We start from the raw sequence: 16,914 nt of genomic DNA, 5'->3' as shown, positions 1-16,914 counted from the left end.
TAATTTCAAATTATATATTTAATATAAAAATATTATTTATTTATTTATTACGTGTCGATTCGATTCTACGTCAGATGTCACTCACTCCACTCATCCGGCCGCAGGATCCAGCACAAGTATAATCTCTGCCACGTGTAGCATGTATTTCAAACACAAGGGCATTGGCTTAAACTATAAGGACTAATTAGGAGGGAAAAGGAAGATGAAAAAGGCGGTAAGGCGGCAAAAGCATAAAATTTCATAAAACCTTCTCTCATCTCCCTCCATAGATGCTTACGTTTCGTAATCTCAAACCGATTGACTATCGATATTTCGATGTTTTGATTCCTCTATGGATTTTAGATTTGCTATTCTCGAGTTTAATTATCTTTTCGTTGCCACCGGTCTCATATCTGTGCATCTTTCGTTGGAATATGGTAAGTTTGCTAAACATACAAGTGAACGATTTGATTGAATTGCACTTTCTTCATCAAGTAGTACTTTCAATCACTGGCAGTTTTTATGCACCATTATAGTTGTAATGTCATCCGACCTTTTGATTTTGATTTTAGGGAACTTGATAATAAGAGTAACTAATTTGCAGGTTTTCTCCCTCATTGAATACGTCAATAGCTGGATTGTGTTTGTTGCAGCGTTAACCGAATGGAGGAAGCTGATAGGGCCCAAATGAATTCGGTATGTTCTGCTTTCTTAATTGGATGCATCCATGGCATTATTTATGTAAAAGTGTTTTGCGATGGCCCCGATTTTCGACAGATGTGTTTTTCAAGGTTCCGAACTTGTACAATCAAGGTCGAAAGGAATAAAACATCAAATCGAAAATTGCCCAAAACAAATTGATTTCCCAAAGATAATTTGGAAGAATAAAAGTTCAATGTAAAAGAAAACTTCCAATTCTATTTTGGAACTATATTTGTTCCAAAGAACGTTAGGAGTGGAGTTGTAGAGAAAATTTCTGGAGAAAATCTTTAAGAAGTAGATAAATCAAGAAGTTACATTTTGATATTTAAGAATTACAAAATTAGCTTTTTGGGATGTCTATTTAGACCTGTTCCAACATAAGAAACATACACTATCAAATTAGATGCTTTCAACCAATATATCAAAATCCCTTTACACTCTTCAATTTCCTATCTTCCTAGCTTACCAAATTAGACTCTCAATTTCTTTTCATTTCAGAATCTCATTTTCTTCCCTTTTTCATACATCATTTGTCCGCAATTTATTAATTTACATTGCAAAATCGCTTCGCAAATTGTTAAATGTGACTTACAGAGCAATGAGTGCAATGCGAATGTAATTTAATATGTGATATAGCTTCACAAATCACAAAATGTGAATGTTATTCATCAATTGTGAAGCAAAATTATTTACATTACCTGTAACTGCAAATCAGTACCTAAAGTGCGATTCACAAAATCATAAATGGTAAGAAGCAAAATCATAAAACGAGAAGCAAAATCACAAATGAGAAGGTTTAAACCAATAAATCCAAAAAATACAACCCATTAACACTAACCCTAATCCTAACCAAACATAACACATTCAATCTATTGCTAAATCAACATGAAATCAAACAACAATAAAAAGGTGATTGGTTTGTGTGAATAATAGTAAAATGTATCGTAAGAGTCTAGTTTGTTAGCATGTCTAAATGAACCTCTCCATTGAACCATTTTTGTAAATTTCTCGATATTTAATTGTTGCAAAGAATTAAAACTAAACTGTTGAATAGTTAGTCAAAAGGGTTCAAACAATATCACATAAAAATTGAAATTTGGGTTCAAACAATATCACAAAAATATTAAAATTTGGGTCCACTTCTGGACGGCATTGCGGTAGATTTATTAAAACTTTATCCATAAAATCCAAAACAATTTCCTACATGAGATAAAAAAAAACATTTGGAATGACTAAAAGGTTAAGAGCCACTTCACTAGCGTATGTCATAGAAAATCACTTGAAATGATAAAACAATTTCCTACATGGGATAGAAAAACACTTGAAATGACTAAAAGGTTAAGAGCCCCTTCACTAGCAAAACACTTGAAATGACTAAAAGGTTAAGAGCCCCTTCACTAGCGTATGTTATAGAAAAACACTTGAACTGACCAAAAGGTTAAGAGCCATATCAAAACACTCTTCATGACCAAAAGGTTAAGAGCCATATCAAAACACTCTTCATGCACACGGCTTAAATGGCTAAAAAGCCATTTTACCAACACAGTTTCTGAAATTGCCTTTCAATCATGTTGTTTTCCAGGTTTATTTAAGAAATTGATTTAGCTGCTTCTCACCCAAACCGTTGTTATGAATCCTATGTGAATAGAAGAGGTTGGAGTTACTGAGGCTGCTGTAGTTGAAAATAGGTATTTTCAATCTCATATATCTTTGCATTTTATTGGATTATATTTCCACATTGACTACGGAAACTGAGTTATCATGTTCCTTTTATCTGTGTTTTGCAGATTGTGTTTCCTCATTAACCAAGCAAGTAAACTGAGATATTATCAGGTAACTTTGATCTATAGTTTTGCTCTCTGACATGAATTGTTCTTTAGCTGGATATGTTGTTTAAACATGATTTATACATTATGATTGTTGCCGACCAAATGATGAAGCTGATGGATAGAAAAGAAAATACATAATCTGTAGTTTGCTCTATTATTTGAATAAATCTGTGGATTTATTTACTGTTGATGGTTGTCCGTATTCCTAGGACTTGTTGCATTTCTAGAATTGTCTCTCAATGGATGTATTCAGTGCCATCATAAAATTATGAGCATGAGACTAAGAAAATTATAAAATTACAGCCTAACTAACCATGCTTATACGTTATGGAATCATACATTTCAACTGACATCTGTCTTCTTCCTGTGAAAAGCAGGTTGCACTGTGATGTGATGCTGCTGCTGTTCCTCATTTTAACCCAAAGACTGTCACCTGCCATTCTCAATATAGTCTTCATTATTAGACTTGGTAGGAAGAGGTTTTGATGGCTCAAAACGAAGAATCTCTTTCAACCGACCCATATGCCCTTAGGCACGGACGGATAGGGTTAAAACCAAAATTTCTTTTTTTTCTCATGTTTCCTGACATTCACTATTCTTTTCGATCATATTTTTTTTCCTGCTTTAATTGGCTGTCTGCAACATGCAGCCTTTTCTGTAGAGGACGAGGCGCCCTGGTCTTCTGGTCGAACCCTCTGACACAGACATACCCTGCAATTCATTAAGTGCAGGTAGTTAAGCACCCTTTTGCAACTAATGTTACTTGATGAGCAATCACCAATCAGGTTTAACTATGTGAAACTTGCATAAAAGTTGGTGATTGGAATTATAATCATACCGTGCCAGAAACAGTCCGTAATGCTTCTTTTCGATAACCCTGATATACCAAAAAAAAAAAAAAATATAAATTAAGTGCCAAATTTTGACTTAGCACTATATTTGAAGAGCACGATCTATTTACAAAGTTCACCTTTAAAAATGGTTGACACCGATGTCCCAAAGTATACTGTTCTTCTTTCCAAATTCCATAACAACGATCTGGGGACCTCAATTGGGTTAAGGCTTGTCTCGTGGTCAGCAAAAACCTTCATAAAAGGATATTGTAAGTATTATGAAGTTCACAAATAGATGCTGCAGCTTTTCTACAAGCCTTTTTTTGGGGTGAATTTACCTCATTGACCTGAAAGTAGGTCCCATTGAGAGGAAAACTTCCTCTCATAGCTGTCCGGCACGGTATCTGTTAAAGATGCATTAACAATTTGTTAGTTTTACTTGTAATGATTCTGTCATACCTAAGAGTCATTCTAGAATGATGAATCTTTTGTATAGATATTCTCACCAAAAGAGTCCCTCGAACAATCTGGGAATTTGATTCCCGAATGCTATTGCAAGAGAAGCATGTTGTTTCATCACAAAGTTTGCCATGTTCTTGCAAGCTGCATGTACTTTCTGGTGGTTGAATGGAGTCTGCCTTCTCACCTAATTAGAGCAATTAACAATATGTAAAGGCATGTAGATAAAAGAGTTCCGGGTCTTAAGTTGATTTTCTTTTATGTGAATAGTAGTTCTCTAAGATAGAAAACTCGGAAATATGCATGCATGGTCTTGAATGTCCAAAAGAAATAAGAAAAAACAAAAGCTCATTGGGCTGGTTTCAGCGGGTAATTTATAATTTTTATATTTTTTTCATCAAGATCTCAATGATAAGTTCTATATAACAAGTACTCCCTCAACTAGGCAGATGGCTAAGTTATGCGTAAGGCTTGCAAGCATATTTAGAACTTCCAAGTCTGGACCTCTCTCTCTCTCTCTCTATCTGTCCGTGTGCATGTTTCTCACCCTCTATAATATCCAGAACTCATATAATGCTTGGTTTGGCTTTTTTGATTGGCAAGTCGATCATAGCAGGATTTTGGTAGTAACTTTAGTCATATTCCTACTGTACGAAAAGGAATCTACAATAGGAACTTAGCATATTCTTATTTACCTGGCGTCCAAATAGCCAGCAGGTAGGGAGATGGATCGTCAGGTTGCCTTCTATCCATCTGCACTTGTAGGCAACAATATCAGTCAAAAACAATTGTGGCTAATGGGCAAACAACAATCTTGTTTTTGTGGAGGTAGAATTAACTAACCTTTCGTAGTAGAGGGTGGGAATCTGGAAGTACATATCTGCATGCGGTGAAAAAAGAATTAGCAGACACTCAATTTTTTTTTTTGTGACCATAAGTGGCCCAAAATTTATTGTGAACTTTTTCATAATTAAAAATTTACTGTGACAGCAGCTAATTTCTGATGTTCTTGTAATTTGTTGGTTTTTTTGGCCAAAAAGGATTAAATTTCATAAATGGTCAGAACATCCTTAAAATTTAAAGCTCCATTCAGAAAGAACTAATAGCAATTGGTTTTTTTTTGGGAACATGACTACTTACACTTGGTGTTCTGTTCTCAGCCTACTGACGTTCTTAAGCTTGGGCATTGGTATTTTAGCTTCTTCAGTCAGAGCGACTATGGCTTTTGACCACTCAGCTCCCAGAATTCCCATATTTCCAATGTTGTTTTTCATAAAACTTGCCAGATTTTTTTCGAGTTCATTGATTTTTATAGTGGGAATTTCTTCCGCATCCTCGCAGAAGGTATCCTCAATGTCTGTTTCCATCATATGAGTGCAATCTGGTTCTGCTGTTTGTTCTGGAGACGCTGGCTCCTCAACAATGGGTTCACAATTTTTGACTTCATGTCTTGTTTCTGATATCTGTAAGTACGGCGGATGAACCATTACAGCAGGGTTTGGCCCAATTCTTCTGCTTTGACTTGCACTCACTATACTTTGTCCCCCCTGCTGTCCACTTGCACTCACTATACTTTGTCCCCCCTGCTTTCCACTTGCACTCATTGGTTCCTCATGCCAAGGCAAAAGTCTGTCCCTGCAGTTGACACGAGTAAGTTAGCATAGTAAATCTTTTATTTTTCATATATTTCAATGTAACAACTTTTAGGGTAAGCTCACCACTATAGCTTTTTTGTACTATCATTCAACAGTGGTGCTTGCTCAATGGAATAACTAAATTGATTAATTCATGACTTGTCTTAGAAGTGCTATACTCGGTTTTCATATAATTTTCTTATGCCTAGATAGACTATAGCTCCACTAGTTGTAGCTTCAGCTATAGAGTCCATATAGTTTTGGACCTTTTAACTTGGATTTTGTGATGACATTTCTATAGATTGCTCTAAGCAAATAAAGTTACATTTTCGTCATGTTCCAAGTTCCAATAGTATGACAATCAAAAGAGTAAGGATTGGAAGAGGATATGCATACGTTGCAACTGCACTTGCAAAATGTCTGCAATCTCCTTTCATCGGACAGGCCAAGCAGTTGGGGTTTCTCTTGGTACAGAATACCTGCACAGATTCAAACAAACTTCCATTCTCAGCTTCTGTTAACCAGAGATAAACATATAATTTATGGTTGGTAGCAAGTAATGCACCTTTCCGAAGGTAATCATTTGATAGTGTAGCTCATACCTGTTAAATTGATTATGATGGATTAGTGGGACAATTTTATTTAAGTATAAGTTATCAAATTAAATATTATATGATGTTGACATAAAGTGAATGTAGTCTTTACAGTGTTTTCTGGTCCAGCTTGCACAACCGGGGCCAGAGGTATCTTTGAACTGATTCCATTACTGGATACCTATGTTGAAACAATGTCATTAGTACCGCTGTAGGGACATATAACTAGTAAGTTAGTCTTTTAGTTCATAATACTTACAGCTCTAGCAGGTGCATACGAGCTTCATCAGGCATTGGATGAAGGGGCACCCAGCCCAGTCGCACAGCTATTCGACCAACATTTGTATCAACCTATAGAGAGATAAAAGTTAAGAAGCCGTCCAATTTCTCAAATATATCTTAAACTTGTCGTAACTTACTGGAAAAGCAAGATGGTGAAGTGTCAGCAGCCGTACACATTCCACGCTCTTTAATCCCAAACCGTTCATGCTTAGAAGATATTCTCTACAATAAGAATTTGCATTAAGTATGATATGTGCTATGTAATATAAATATACATATTAGATACTCTTTAAAAGGCCAAACAGCTAATACACTTAGTTTTCACAATATGATTTTGGTAACAAAGCAGTGATGCCATGGCAATGTATATTAATTTGCTCAAGTACTTTTGAATAAAAAAAACTATGGGCTTACTTGGCTTTGTCGGGTGGAATATCTCTCAACCACTCCAGGTCGATACTCCCATGCTCTCCTACTACCCGATTCAAAAATTCCTGCATAAATTTATTAATCAATGTCAGCCAACATGAGGCTTTAGAAACAGTATGAAAAAATGATCTGTTTTTATTTGGGAAGGGAATATTTATACCTGCATTCGTCCTGCAAGAATGTTGTTCATTCCACGAGCTTTTATTGTCTCGGCAACCTCATTAACATTTGCACATCTTACAGCTTCCCAATCCACTGAATCCATTGTATCGGCTGTTTTTTCCCTTTTTCCTACATTTGATTCTACCTCTTTTCTCAAAGCGGTCCAGTCAATATCAGCTCTTATCTCGTCTCCAACCCGTCTGCTTTTGGCTTTTCTTTTAGCCGTTGCTATGCTTTTTTGCTGATCCATCTCTCGAAGGCCATGTTCAGCTTGTGAATCCTTTTCTAACACATTAATTTGTCTGCTGCTGCTTTCTGCGACGTCTTGTCTTCCTAAAGACAGATTTGGTGACGTCATATTTTTCTCAACAATGCTGAGGTCATTGACAATCCTAGGAACTTCACATAGCTCGTTCCTCCCAACCATCATTAACAGCTCCATGAAGGTATTGGAGTTATTTAACAAGCTATCTTTCTGTCCACCAATGTCTGACAATAAATCAGCAGTTTGATGAGTTGGAGACTGTGTGGAGTTCTGTGATGAAACCACAGAGTTTTGAGATGAAACAGTGGAACACTCATGACTGTTATCTGCTTCTCTTTCTGAGTCTGGCTCAGAGTATTGGAAATCACTGATAGCATCTTCGAGATCTGGAACACACACGATTGGTTCCGACTCTCTCACAGCTTCATGCGATGTTGACTCAAGTGGAAAGCGTGCGGCCATAGACATGAATGCAGAACTGTATAAAATGAATAGACAAGTCTTTTATACCCTCTTTTTTACTTGAATACTTGATAAAACTATCTTGGAACAAGTTTTTACCTGGAAAGGTGGTCCGAGACATTCTGAGTTAGAAAAACTCCTATTACAGAGTCAACCACTGATCCCTTCCACTGTGTGAATCTTCTGTCCCCTGCAGACCATACCTTATATAACTAAGTCATTCTGTTATAACTGGCAGAAGAAGCTTATAAAAGATGAACATGTCATTTGAGTTTCTTTTTGAGATGCTTTAAATTTGTTAAAACTAGATTTCTTAATGACTGTGTCTCCCTATACTTAGTTGTGGAATAATTAAATTATGCTATTTATGCCCATGCTTGATAGATGCAAAATATTCATACCATGGATGGATTACATTGGGATGTTTTGCTATAGTTTCATGCTATTTTTTGCTATTAATTACATGATCTTGGAAAAATGCTGATTCACCAAATTGTATTCGTACCTTGTACTTCGTGCATTCGTGCTATAAACGAGCTAGCACGTGTTCGAAACAGTTCTCTTTCATTTGTCCACCATCTTCGCGTCCCGTCATCAGTTCCATCAATGCCTTCGCTGTCGATGTTTTTTATTAGAAGGTTAAATACTCTGATGGTTTCTTCATCTTCGACAACCTGAGCCCGTATAGGTTTTTTCTTGATGGGTTTGAGGGGTACAATAGTTCCTTCTCTCCTGCGTGCAACCAAGGCATTCTGTTGTTCCCTTGTAGTAGTAGTAGTAGTAGTATTATAAGGAACAAGTGCATTCTGTTCCCTGTTAATGTCCAGTCGCTCAAGTTTCTCAACTACAGATAGATAAGTCATCCATAATTCTTCTGAATATGTACCTGCAATGAAATTTCCGGATGAATGAAACAACACTCAGTATGTTGACAGATTCTAGTTCAAAGTAAAAGATTGAATTGTTTTTCTTTCATATAAGTACCTGTGGGTGGGATTTGGTTTGGATTGTGTAACATTATTTTACCATTGTTTGGAACGCTTCTTTTTGTTCTCTTTTTTTTCGGCATTTGGTTATGCATCTCTGCAGCCAGAGCACCGCCAAATGCATGATGTGTATTTGAAGCCGCTGTATTATCCTCCCCTCTTGCAATTATAAGAGAAGCCACATCACGAGGCCTGGTAGGGGTCCTCGATCTCTTTCTTGTAGATGACCCCTTGACTTCTGTCAAGGCAGAACCAGATGACTGCCCTTTCCTCCCAGGTGCGCCTGTAATTTCATAAACGTTAGAACAATTAGGAAACAACCAATCAACTATAAGTGCAAATGGATTTTAGGAGGTTCATTTTGTGTACCTGTTTTTTCTTGTCTGGCTGAAAATGTTAGGCATGATGTACTTGTGCTGCAGACATCTTGCTGCTGTGTGGAAGGCTGCTGTGTCCAAGCTTCTCTATTTTCCTTCACTTGTATAGCCATGCTTTTCCTGTCTTCCCAATTTGTTGCATTTGTCTTTAGGTGAGGGCTGGTGTAGAGAACCATATCTGTACTCCTCTGATGCGCATTTTGAGAGGTGACATGCTTTCCCCTTTTTCTTTTCTGGGGATTATTCTTGGGAGCAATTGGCTCATTTGCTGCTCGTTGCAATACCTCGTATTGCTGCCGCATTTGATTGTATTGCTGCTGCATTTGATCGATGGAATTATTAAAATCACATGTAGGTTCTACCATGATTTCAATTCCTCGCCCCAAGGTCACAGTTAATTTAGATGGACATCTTCCTCTAACATCTTCTGCTTCAACATTGGTCTGTTCTTGAATATTGACGAAGTTCAAGGACCTCTTGCATGAGGCCTGTGAACTGGTGGAAGCCTCCACAGTTGGTTCTACTGCTTCTTTTGTGATATTTCTCCTCTTCCCTCTTGATTTTTCACTAGGTTCTGTTGGGGGAGTTTTTCTCACGTACTTCCTCTTACCAGTTTCTGTAGTAGGAGGGGGAGGAGGAGCAGGCTTTGGTGTTTCCTTTCTCACCCGAGGTTTGCTTTCCGTTATCACCCTAGGTCTGTATTTTCTTCTCTTTGGTTTTTGCGGTTGTGGTGTTTCAACATCTGTTGTGACTGCAGTAGTAGACACGGCTGCAGAAGCTGAATCTTTTTCTGTGCCCCCTACAGCCACGCTGCTCTCACTCCCCTGTCCGCATTCTGTTTCAGGGGTCTTCCCTGGTGTCACCGGAGCTAAAACTGTGTTTGTCTGGAAGACATCTGAATCTTCTTCTTCTCCAGGAAGCAAGTTCAAATCATGAAGAGTTCCTCTTGGAATCGGCATTTCATCTGCAGGAGAAAAAGTAATTTGAATTAAAACAATGAAAAAAAGCATTTCATGGCTGCTATAATCACCTCTGAAGCGTGCCCTGCAGGTTTAAAGCCATTATTCTCTTGCTTCTCTCATTAATTCTTGCAAATGTCTGCCCTCTAACGATTAAGTTAAATTAAAAGCATGAGTATAATCTACTTGTGTGGATACTGTAAATGAAAGCCAAACAGAATTTGAAGATATATAACTTCTTTTTTTGTTTTTACAGAAGACAGGGTTGTGCTTACGCTGGAAATTCTGTATGAAATTGTCACTCCATAGATCGGTTGATTCAAGCAGTAAATCACCATTTCCATAGGCTGCTGCTCCACTTCCTGTTAATAAGGCAGTGGAAGCATGATCTTGCAGAGCCAAGAGAGATGTAAAATTGAGCATTTCTGCCCATGGTTCTTCACTTGTGCCTCCTTTAGCTATGGAAGCAGTCTCCCAGTTGCCGTTGCCGTGGCCGTGGACTGAATCTGAACATGCACCCCATGGTTCAAATGTAGCTCCTTCACAAAAACTAGATGGTAACCCCTCTGATCTAAATTGCTCCATCTCGTGTCCTTGGTTATCGATGTAGATAACATGTTGTTGTGGTTTTGGTAGAATAGGTTTAAATGGGGTTTGTGGAATCCATGATTCCTCAATCTGCTTATTTCGGGCATCGCTGCCTAATTCCATCTCTGGGTTTTGATAAATTGGTTAGAAATTTTGCAATTCTATTTCCTCCTACCCCTCCCTCACTTCGACCATATTGCAAGAAAGAAATTGAAGACTGAAACCTAAAAATTTCAACCTCCTAAATAAAACCAGTGACAGATTAGGCAAAAACCCAGATTCAGGTGAGATTTTAGTACGGTCATTGCCCAGTTTTAGCTGTTGTGTCTATGACTCCTCCACCAGGATCTTATTCTTAGCTTAGACGACTGAAGCTCCGTCAAACGTCGTGGAGCTCCACCCAGAAAGAGGGATCTTATCATGAAATTGAGAAATCAGGAATTTGGGAATTTAGGTGTTTCTAATCACACCAAAACAGAAGAAAAAAAGAAAAATCAATGGAAGGAGCAACTAAAATCCCTGTAGATTCTTTCAGCAATCTGCATATAAAATGCCATATAATTCTCCTCCAGCTTAACAGAAAATGTTTTATTTGTAAATATTGAAAAAGAAAAAGATTAAATCTTTTTGGTACCAAAACTTACCTGAAGATTGAGTCAATGCCTAAGATCTGTTTAACTCTCTATAAATTGATGAAATCAGAGTAACAAAAAGATAACATTTTTCTGTAGAAAGAGAAAGTTTTGAGTGTTAAAGACCAGATTTTCTTCTTTATATATACATATGAACTCATCACTTCTCCCCGTAAACAAGTCCAAGATTTCATTTTAATATAGTTTTTAATTTTTGTTAGAAGATATTTTAATTCATAGATCTCATGTCTTTTGCTAAAATTTATAATCTGACTATATTTTGTTATTGTTTAAAAGTCGTTTAAGTTAGAAATCTCGTGTATATATATAAGAAAATCCATCTAAAAATGTCACATTACATAGATCTGTAACTTTAAAAAGAATATATTGAATGTTTTGATAGAAAATCACTTTAAAAGAATATATTTGATGTTTGTAGAAAGTGATTTAAAAAAATAAAAAATTCGCTATCCAATCAGCAACGCAATTTCTTTGGCGGTAAAATAACAGTTTTAAAAAGAACATAACTACATAAAGGGTGTATTAATTTATAATAATTTAAAAATTGTTATCCAATCAGCAACCTGATTTCTGTTCTTGACAATAGGAATGAATAATTGGACTATACTACCCACTGCATACGTAATCAAATAATATTTATTTGCCGGTAATTAACCCATGCAGCCAGTGGCATAGCTGTCCAAATAATACGTCGGCGTATGAAAGTGTCAAGGAAGGACTAAAACACGTAAGCAAACTACACAGTGAAAGTAAAAACGTGGCAGCGCATGAAAAACACTTGTCATCTGACTGTGTGTCTAATGTCTATGTCCATAGTAGGATTCTCTTCCTCTTATTCGTTATCACTCCGTTTAAGACTGACTATCAGAATCAGATCAATGTTTGACAGAACGGTCGGACGGAGACGCCGTTAAGTGGTCCCCTTTAATCCATTGTATACTTACTTACATACATACAGGTTCATTTTAATAAGATGAAAGCATAATGAGGACAAAGGAAAAAAAAAAGCAAAGAGGATTTACCTGACATGGTTATCAGTAAAACTGCAGTGGTGGTCTACTGGTGGATCGGTGGTGGTGGTGGTCACTTAGCCGTCGCCGGTGTGTTTGAGTGCAGTGGAGAGAATTGGAGTGGGTGTGTCTGAGAATTTTCTGATGACTTGTGTGGGGAAATGGGAGGGGAAGGGGGGCTTTTTATAGTGACATGGGTGTGAGGTTGGTGAGGTTTACTGCAATTTTATGAGTATTCTTTCTGTAATAAGCTGGCATAAAGTGTGGTACTTAATAAAAAATTCTGTAATTTTATTTATATGGAAGATGAATTGTATCTTTCTCAATTGGGAAAAAATTAAATGTTTTTCATATGAAAAAAATTAAATGGAGGGGTATTTTGTATATTGCTGTAATTTTAATTATATAGATTATCTCTGTAAAAAAAATATTATATTGGTGAATATTAATCCATTTTTATTTGAGATTTTTTCTGTAATTTTTTTTTTTTAAATAATGTTAGTAATTGCTAGTTATTAAAATATTATTTTAATTTTATTTATATGGAAGATAAATTGTATCTTTCTCAGTTAGGCTAAAATTAAATATTATTTATATCAAAAAAAATTAAATGGAGGGGTATCTATGTTGTTGTAATTTTAATTATATGGAGTATCTCTCTCTCAAAAAAAAATATTGGTTAATATTAATCAATTTTTATTTACATTTTTTCTGTATTTTTTTTAAATGTTAGTAATTACTAGTTATTAAAATATTGTTGTAATTTTATTTATATGGAGATAAGTTGTATCTTTCTCAGTTAGGCTAGAATTAAATATTATTTATATGAAAAAAAATAAATGGAGGGGTATTTTCTATATTGCTGTAATTTTAATTACATTGAGTATCCCTCTCAAAAAAAAAAAAAAATTATTGGTTAATAGTAATCCATTTTTATTTGTGATTTTTTCTGTATTTCAGCTAGGCTAAAATTAAATATTATTTATATGAAAAAAATAAATGGAGAGGTATTTTCTAGTAATTTTAATTATATGGATTATCTCTCTCAAAAAAATAAAATTATATTGGTGAAATATTAATACATTTTTATTTGAGTTTTTTTTCTGTAATTAAGCTGACACAAAATAATGTTAGTAATTACTAGTTATTCAAATATTGCTGTAATTTTAATTATATGGGTGATAGTTTATATCTTTCTTAGCTGGGTAAAAATTAAATATTATTTATATGAAAAAAATAAATGGAGGGGTATCTATATTGCTGTAATTTTAATTATATGGAGTCTCTCCAGAAAATAAATAAATATTGGTGAATGTTAATCCATTTTTATTTGAGATTTTTTCTATAATTTTAATTATATGGAAGATAAATTATTGCTTTCTCATTTAGGCAAAAATTAAATATTATTCATATGAAAAAAATTAAATGGAGGAGTATTCATATTGCTGTAGTTTTTATTATATGAGGTATCTCTCTCAAATATATATATATATATATATTGGTGAAATATTGATTCGTTTTTATTAGAGGTTTTTTCTGTAATTAAGCTGGCACAAAATAATGTTATTAGTAATTACTAAAATATTGCTGTAATTTTATTTATATGGAAGATAAATTGTATCTTTTTTTTTTTTTTGAAAGGTATCGACTTTATTAATTAATCAATCTTAGCATCCTGTGCTATTACATCAACAAGCCAATATGGAATAGAATAAGACATTAAAGCGTTAGCATTGGAACGAGATTGCCTAGCTATCACATGTGCAACCCCATTCGCTAAACGCGGAATATGAAAGACTGCATAACAGTCATTTGTAGAAATAATGCTCCTGTAGTCTTTGATGACTGCTCCTCTGTCCGATAGGTCTACCTTGTCCGAATTAATCCCCCGCACTACAACTTGTGCATCTGATTCAAAATCAACCTTTGACAGCCCCATTCCTTCGACCCACAGCAACGCCTTCCGGAGAGCAATTGCTTCCGCTAGCGTCGGCTCCGTTACTCCTTTCCCCGTGTTGCTGTGAAAAGCGATAAACGAGCCCTGTGCATCCCTCAGTATTGCTCCCGTGCCATACTCTCCCGACTCTGGAAATATTGCGGCGTATGTATTGCACTTAAGGTACCCAGCTTTTGGTTTTTTCCATTGTTTGTCCGTCGGGCTTCTCTCGGTCTCCTTTACCATCTGCTGACCGTGAATAATTTGCTGCTGTTTTCCTCCGTCCAGCCAATCAGATCGCGTCCTGTTCATTTTTTGTATGCACTGCTCCGCCGTTACCACTTCGTTATTCCACAGGTGATTATTCCTCTGCAGCCAAATCGCATACATTACGCACAAAATTACCTCCACTTCATTCGCTCTCCTGTTTCTGCAGATTTCTAACAGTCCCTCCACGAACTCACCTTGTGTTACATCTGGGGGCGTGATATTAACCGCTTCCCAACAAGCTTTTGCAAATTCACACTCCACAAATAAGTGGCTTGCCGTCTCCTCCCCCATCCCGCACAATAAGCATTCCCGCGGAATGCTGATATGTCGCCTCAGCAGTTCTGATCTCGTGGGCAGACATCTCGAGCACAACTGCCAGGTAAAGTGTTTTATTTTCGGCATTACTCGTGTATTCCAGATATTTGCCCATCCCTCAATCGCTTCTCTGTCATTTAATACCCCATCTACCGCCCGGTATCCAAATTTCGATGTATAGACCCCATCTTTGGTGAATTGCCACATGAAAGAGTCCTCATTTTGCTTTACTGGTATCACCATTTCCTCGATTTTGTCTGCTTCCTCCTCGTTGAAGCAGCCCCTAAGTCTGTTCCTATCCCATGTCTTCGTTCCTTGTATGAATAGATCCTCCACCCTCATCATTTCAAGACCTGGAATACAGAACGAGTGGATTTTATAGTTGGGGAGCGTCGGAACCCAAGGATCCTTCCATACACTGATACTACTTCCATCACCCACTCTCCATCTTACTCCCAACCGAAGTAAATCCAGTGATGCCCACACACTCCTCCAAACATAACTAGGATTAGTGCCTAATTTGGAGGTGAGGAAAGTCCCATTATCATAATATTTTGCTTTGAACAATCTGCTTACCAACGTGTGTGGTGACTGAATCAACTTCCAACCCTGTTTGCCCAGCAGTGCTAGATTGAAAGACCGGATGTCCTTGAAACCCAATCCTCCCTGATCTTTTCCTGCACACAGCCTCAACCAACTGAACCAGTGTATGTTTCTTTTTCCATCAGATTTCGTTCCCCACCAGAACGAATTCATCATCTTCTGTAACTCATCACAGATTCTTTTTGGCAGTAAGAAAGTGCTCATTCAATAGGTAGGGAGAGCCTGAGCTACAGACTTGAGAAGCACTGCCTTGCCCGCTTTTGACAGAAATCGAAAACCCCAGCTCCCGAACCTTTTCTGAAGTCTGTCAATCAAAAATTTGAAAACGTTGCACTTTGATCTCCCAATTAACGATGGTAATCCAAGGTACCTCCCAGTGTCAAGTGGCGCAGTGACGTGTAAGATGCCAGTGATGCTTTGTCGCATATTAGCCTGAACGTTTGTACTGAAAAAAATACCAGACTTGTTGAGGTTAATGGCCTGCCCTGAAGCTGCTTCATATTCTGCCAAAATCTCTCCAATCTTACTTGCCTCTTCATTCCTTGCTCTGAAAAATAAGAAGCTGTCATCTGCAAAAAAGAGGTGAGAGATGGACGGTGCATTGTTACAAATGCGACAGCCACGGATCAAGTTATCTTCTTCCGCCTTTAATATTAATTTGGACAGGACCTCTGCACATAACAAGAAAAGATAAGGAGATAGTGGGTCTCCCTGTCTTAACCCTCTTCCAGGATTGATAGGTCCCTCTAAGGATCCGTTAACCAGAACCGAATACGACACTGTCTGCACACACAATTTCATCCAATTCACCCATTTCTCATGAAAACCCATCCTTATCTTTACTGCTGACAGGAAAGTCCAATCTACTCTATCATAGGCCTTGCTAATGTCTATCTTTAAAGCAACTTCCCCTTTCTTGCCTTTGTTGTGTCTCTGCATGTAATGAATCGTTTCGAATGCAATTTGGACATTATCGATTATAGATCTTCCAGGGACAAAAGCAGATTGGCTCTCATTTACTACTTCAGGGAGAATGATTTTGAGCCTGTTTGCCAACACTTTGGCAATAATTTTGTATGTAACGTTGCATAAGGATATTGGACGAAGCTCCTTCATTGACTGGGGTTGCTCACACTTTGGTATCAACACAATGATTGTGTCGTTTAGATTAGCCGGGAATTCGCCCCTCTCAAGCCATCCAGAGCATGCATTAAACAATTCCACCCCTATTAGATCCCAAAAATGCTGAAAAAAGCCAGGACCCAAACCGTCTGGTCCTAGAGATTTATCGGGGTGCATGGAAAATATAGCAGTTTTAAATTCATCAATACTGAACGGGCTTACCAGGTTCTCATTCATCTCCGCGGTAATTACTCGTATAATCACGTCCACTGTATGGTTCTGCCCAGGGGTCGATGGAGCGAATAAAGTACAAAAGTACTCTTTAACGTGAGTCCCCAATTCCGTTTGGTCAGTAATAAGCGTACCTGCCTCATCTCGTAGACCCTCAATTGCGTTCTGTCGTCTTCTGGCATTAACACATGCGTGGAAGAATTTGGTGTTACGGTCTCCGTCTTTAAGCCAAAAA

The 16,914-nt window shown here is 37.0% G+C and overlaps 1 protein-coding gene and 1 long non-coding RNA gene across 4 annotated transcripts; one reads left to right on the top strand and one right to left on the bottom strand.

Annotated features, from left to right (window-relative positions):
• The first annotated feature begins 216 nt into the window (after window positions 1-216).
• LOC136208851 (uncharacterized) lies at window positions 217-10,593 on the top strand. The gene is made up of 6 exons (XR_010677297.1): window positions 217-416; window positions 584-675; window positions 2,264-2,369; window positions 2,469-2,514; window positions 2,888-3,241; window positions 10,208-10,593. It is a non-coding gene; the product is annotated as an uncharacterized lncRNA (long non-coding RNA).
• LOC136208850 (DNA glycosylase/AP lyase ROS1-like) lies at window positions 2,632-12,344 on the bottom strand. 3 transcript variants are annotated; one of them, XM_066000106.1, is made up of 21 exons: window positions 11,184-11,325; window positions 10,227-11,078; window positions 8,985-9,956; window positions 8,614-8,898; window positions 8,135-8,515; window positions 7,729-7,819; window positions 6,901-7,645; window positions 6,726-6,805; window positions 6,449-6,533; window positions 6,289-6,380; window positions 6,142-6,210; window positions 6,002-6,038; window positions 5,833-5,915; window positions 4,943-5,437; window positions 4,646-4,682; window positions 4,498-4,555; window positions 3,850-3,989; window positions 3,682-3,747; window positions 3,481-3,595; window positions 3,349-3,387; window positions 2,632-3,221 (listed from the first exon to the last, which is right to left on the bottom strand). In XM_066000106.1, exons 2-21 carry the CDS (start codon window positions 10,660-10,662, stop codon window positions 3,103-3,105), a joined length of 4,425 nt encoding a protein of 1,474 aa, XP_065856178.1. In that variant the 5' UTR covers window positions 10,663-11,078; window positions 11,184-11,325; the 3' UTR covers window positions 2,632-3,102. The 3 variants fall into 3 exon arrangements, with proteins under 3 accessions (XP_065856178.1, XP_065856179.1, XP_065856177.1); XM_066000107.1 differs by lacking the exons at window positions 10,227-11,078; window positions 11,184-11,325 and adding an exon at window positions 12,215-12,344; XM_066000105.1 differs by having other exon boundaries at window positions 10,227-11,309.
• Window positions 12,345-16,914: the final 4,570 nt, after the last annotated feature.

The sequence above is a fragment of the Euphorbia lathyris genome, chromosome 10 (genome assembly GCF_963576675.1).
Source record: "Euphorbia lathyris chromosome 10, ddEupLath1.1, whole genome shotgun sequence".
Lineage (NCBI taxonomy): Eukaryota > Viridiplantae > Streptophyta > Magnoliopsida > Malpighiales > Euphorbiaceae > Euphorbia > Euphorbia lathyris.
Note: the sequence above shows the minus strand (reverse complement) of the source record. Positions and strands in the feature narration are given on the sequence as shown.

Excerpts from the sequence above, each read along its gene's own strand:
- LOC136208850 (XM_066000106.1), bottom strand. The coding sequence starts at position 10,662 with ATGGAATTAGGCAGCGATGCCCGAAATAAGCAGATTGAGGAATCATGG. Across the intron at positions 6,806-6,900 it reads TTCTTGCAGGACGAATGCAG|GAATTTTTGAATCGGGTAGT; the intron begins GTATAAATATTC and ends AAATTTATGCAG. Across the intron at positions 3,222-3,348 it reads TACGGACTGTTTCTGGCACG|GGTATGTCTGTGTCAGAGGG; the intron begins GTATGATTATAA and ends AATGAATTGCAG.